The sequence below is a fragment of the Chrysochloris asiatica genome, unplaced genomic scaffold, assembly GCF_000296735.1.
Source record: "Chrysochloris asiatica unplaced genomic scaffold, ChrAsi1.0 scaffold00050, whole genome shotgun sequence".
NCBI classification, from domain to species: Eukaryota; Metazoa; Chordata; class Mammalia; order Afrosoricida; family Chrysochloridae; genus Chrysochloris; species Chrysochloris asiatica.
The window spans coordinates 14,141,748-14,145,394 of record NW_006408568.1 but is presented as its reverse complement, the minus strand read 5'-3'; the positions used below and the strand labels follow the sequence as shown (position 1 = coordinate 14,145,394).

At 49.8% G+C, this 3,647-nt stretch overlaps 1 protein-coding gene across 2 annotated transcripts in view; it reads right to left on the bottom strand.

Annotated features, from left to right (window-relative positions):
• Nucleotides 1–3,280, bottom strand: part of PFKFB3 (6-phosphofructo-2-kinase/fructose-2,6-biphosphatase 3) — a 34,577-nt gene extending 31,297 nt beyond the window's left edge. For both annotated transcript variants that reach the window (XM_006862739.1, XM_006862740.1), the window contains exon 1: nt 3,202–3,280. In XM_006862739.1, coding sequence (XP_006862801.1) covers nt 3,202–3,277 — 76 coding nt within the window. In that variant the 5' untranslated portion in view covers nt 3,278–3,280. The remainder of the gene's footprint in view (nt 1–3,201) is intronic.
• Nucleotides 3,281–3,647: the final 367 nt, after the last annotated feature.

Below are 3,647 nucleotides of genomic sequence, written 5' to 3'. Positions count from 1 at the left end.
CTGGTTTTGTAGGAAACATTTAACACAATGTTGGTGTTAAGTGCTGTTGAGTGGTTCTGACACAGCAACCCTGCCTAGGGTTTTCAAGAAGCAGCTCGTGGATTTGAACCACCAACCTTGAGGTTAGCAGTCCAGTGCTTATCCTACAGCACCACAACAAGACTCCAAAAGCCAAACCATTGGTGTTTAATCAATTCCAACTTCGAATGACCCTATAGCACCAAGAACTGCCCCCTTGGAATTATACATCTTTACAGCAGCAGACTGCCACATCTTTCTTCCAAGGAGTGGCTGGTGTGTTCAAACCACCAACCTTTTGGTTGGTAGTCCAGCACTTTACCACTGTACCATCAAGGCTTCCGAAGCAGAAATATCAAACTAATCAATCTCAGTCCTTCTGCTGCTGTGTTATTATTCTTTGCATAGGTAATGTCTCCCATGCCCTCTTCTAGTTAATAAACCTCAAAGGAATCTGCTGTAGACTGGAATTATGAGATCATTTATAAAGTTAGAAGTAGGTTTAGAAGGAAGAAAATCCCATGTGTTCCAAATACCAATAGAAAAGAAGAAAGAGAAGGGAAAAGGGTTAGGAAAGATGCCGGGAAGAAGTATCCTCTTTTCTCCATTCTAATGAGTGACAAATGTGACAATACACACTGAGAAAGACACCACCACTTGAAATAAGGACATGTAATTAATACTCAGGCTTCAGATACTTTTATAATGCATGGGATTCCAGGAGTGGGCGAGGACAAGAGACTTAATCCATCAGCTTTAGGCACCCCTAAACCTTGAATGGTTTTGACAAGGAATTTTAAGCAAATCGCTCATCTGCGTGTGAGACGTGCAGACTGATGAAGTCTAATGGAGGGTTTCTAAAGCCTGGAGGAAAAAAGCATCACTTTCTCTCAAAATCACAGTACAGAGCTAATGCCAACCAATCTCAGGGCCCTTCACAGAAGTTAAAAGCTCCGTCATTCTTCCCAGCTCTTGCACCCACCATCTTATACCTCTGGAGACTATTAAATGTGTGCTTGTGTGTACACACATACATACAGACACACATACATATAAAGCCAACCTGTATTTGCAGGATCAATTACAGTTTACAAAGTGTTCTATAAATACCATTAGCTTTCATCAAAAGAAAAAAAGGGTGTGGGGTTGTTTCTGCATCTGGCCTTGGCAAATCTCCAGATTTACAGGGCTGCTTTCCACACTACCAGCAAGTTTAAGAGAAATACTAGACCTGGGGAAGCCAAGTTTAGCAAACTATTTACAATACCATATCTGAAAGGGTTGGGTTAAGAAAATACAATGATCAGACCTGTAAACCTCCCTGCCCTTCTCTAGAATCCCGTTTTCTAGAAGGGAGAAAAAGACTTCTACTGAGGAAGGTCCCTCCAAACCCTCACTTTCAGCAGAGGAGATGAGCTGGTGGAAGTGTGTGGGGATCACCTTGCCAAGTACCACAACCACGATGACCAGGCAAGCAGGGTGCACCATAGGGTCCAGCTCTCTCCAACTCCAAGCAAGCAAGTCTGGGCGGGAACTCAGGTGATCACACCAGCAAGACCCGAGGTAAACGGTCAGATCTCTGCTTAGAAACGTGGCAGCAATGAAACTCAACAACATACCTCACGCTCAGGGGCCATTAAATGACTAAAAGCCACATCAAGTGGTTTGTGCTTCCGATCCAGCACTGCAAACAGGGAAGAGTTACCTTTAACACGGGTAGCGAAGTGGTTGTGAATCTGGCTACTAATCTCAGGGTCAGCAGTTCAAAACTACCTGCTGTTCCTCGGGAGAAAGATGAGGCTTTCTGCTCCCGTAAAGATTTACAGCCTCGGAAACCCTCTGTGCAGGGTCACTGTGAGTCGGGACGACTCCGGGCACAATAACAACAATCAAGCTACCAGATCTGGCATCTAGGAAAACGCCAGACACCAAACACCTCAATCTTATTCATCTGATTGGGTCAAAGGCAAACCTGCCTCCTTGTCAGATTTACCTGGAAAAGGCAACATTCGCCTTCTAATCATTCAGCTCGCACTTTTAGGAAGTGGCTCTTTACGTGGCTAGGAATGAAGTCCCAGATAAAACTTTCCAAAGCATTCACGGTGGATGACAGAAGGAATTGGGGGAGGTATTGTTGTTGTTGTTAAGTACCGTGGCTCGGTTCTGACTCATAGTGACCCTGCACAAGGTTTCTGAGGCTGTAAATCTTTACCGAAGCAGAAAGCCTCATCTTTCTCCCACGGAACGGCTGGTAGTTTTGAACTGCAGACTTTGAGGTTGGTAGTCCGATTCGTAATTACCAGTACGTTGGGGTACGTGTGTGCGTGCAAGCGCGCGAGTTTAAAACTCCGCCAACTATGCAGTCATGATTTGACCAACTCTCTCCAAAAACCGGGGCAAAGGATTAGTTCCAAGTGGGTCTCTCTCCAGTCACCCCAACACCGGTATCCCCATCCTTAAAGAAAGACACAGAGTGAAAGAAATCGAGAGAAGGATAGAAGAGACAGAGGGGCGTGGTAGAGATGGAAAAAAGGAAGAGATAAAGATCTATGAAGGAGAGGAGGCGCTGGCTGCAGTCATGACACCAGACTCGGTCCGAACCAGAGCCCGGAAAGGCGTAGCCTGGAGTAGGGAAGACTGTTGGTCATCTTTCCAAATTACCAAATCAACGGCTTTCGGCAGTATGCTGTGTTTCCCACCCCCAGCCACTCCGGATCGGTGTAGTCAGCCTCGATCGCCATTTCCGGGTTTCCTCTTTCGATTTCGGCAGAGAGCTGCCCCTCCCTGCGCACCGCCTCCCGCCCAGCCTCGAGACACCCACTGCCCAGCCAGCGGCCACAGCGCCGCCCACCGCCGAGCGAGGGTAGTCGCCGCGCAGCACCAGCCGCGTAGCCGCCCGCCGCACGCTCCTTTACGGCGCGCCCAGGGCGCCAGGCAATGAGACCCCCAGCCGCATCCACCGCCCATCGCTCCAACAACTGGGGAGAAGCAGCAGGGCGCCCGGCTCTCGGGACCCCGCGGACATAACCCTGGAAGCCGATGCTGGGTCCCGGCCCTGCTCAACGCGCGAGAGGGGAGTCCGCACAAAAGCGTCTCTTAGGCGCAGGCGACACAATGGCCCCTAGCTTTCCACGCGGCGCGCCTCTCCCCTGCAGCCCAGACCCCGTGCACCTCTATACTCACATCTGGGCAAAGAGGGGCGATGGTCGATAGGAATCCATATCTTCTGCACTCGGCTCTGAGTCAGCTCCAAGGGCATCTTCACAGCCTAGTCTCTGGCGGCCCTCCAACCCTCACGAAGTATTCAAATTTAGGGAAGAAAGCGGCCTGCTGACCTCAGAAAACAAAGAAGAGGGGATGTCTGCGCGGGAGTACAGTTCCCCGGCTCTCTCCCTTAAGGCTGCTTTTTCAAAAAGTGCTTTGTGTTATATTAACGCTGACGAAGTGTGTGATGCTCCCCACCACAAGCCGCAGCAAGAGGGGCGTGGATGTAGGGGCTGCACTGGTAGCGCCTGCGGGGTCGTAGATGTCTACTTTGTGAAGCTTAGGTGCTGGCCCGCCGGGAATGCACTGGACAGCGTGACAGCCGCAAGCTCCACCGGGTATGGCTGGGACGTGTGCCAATTGTA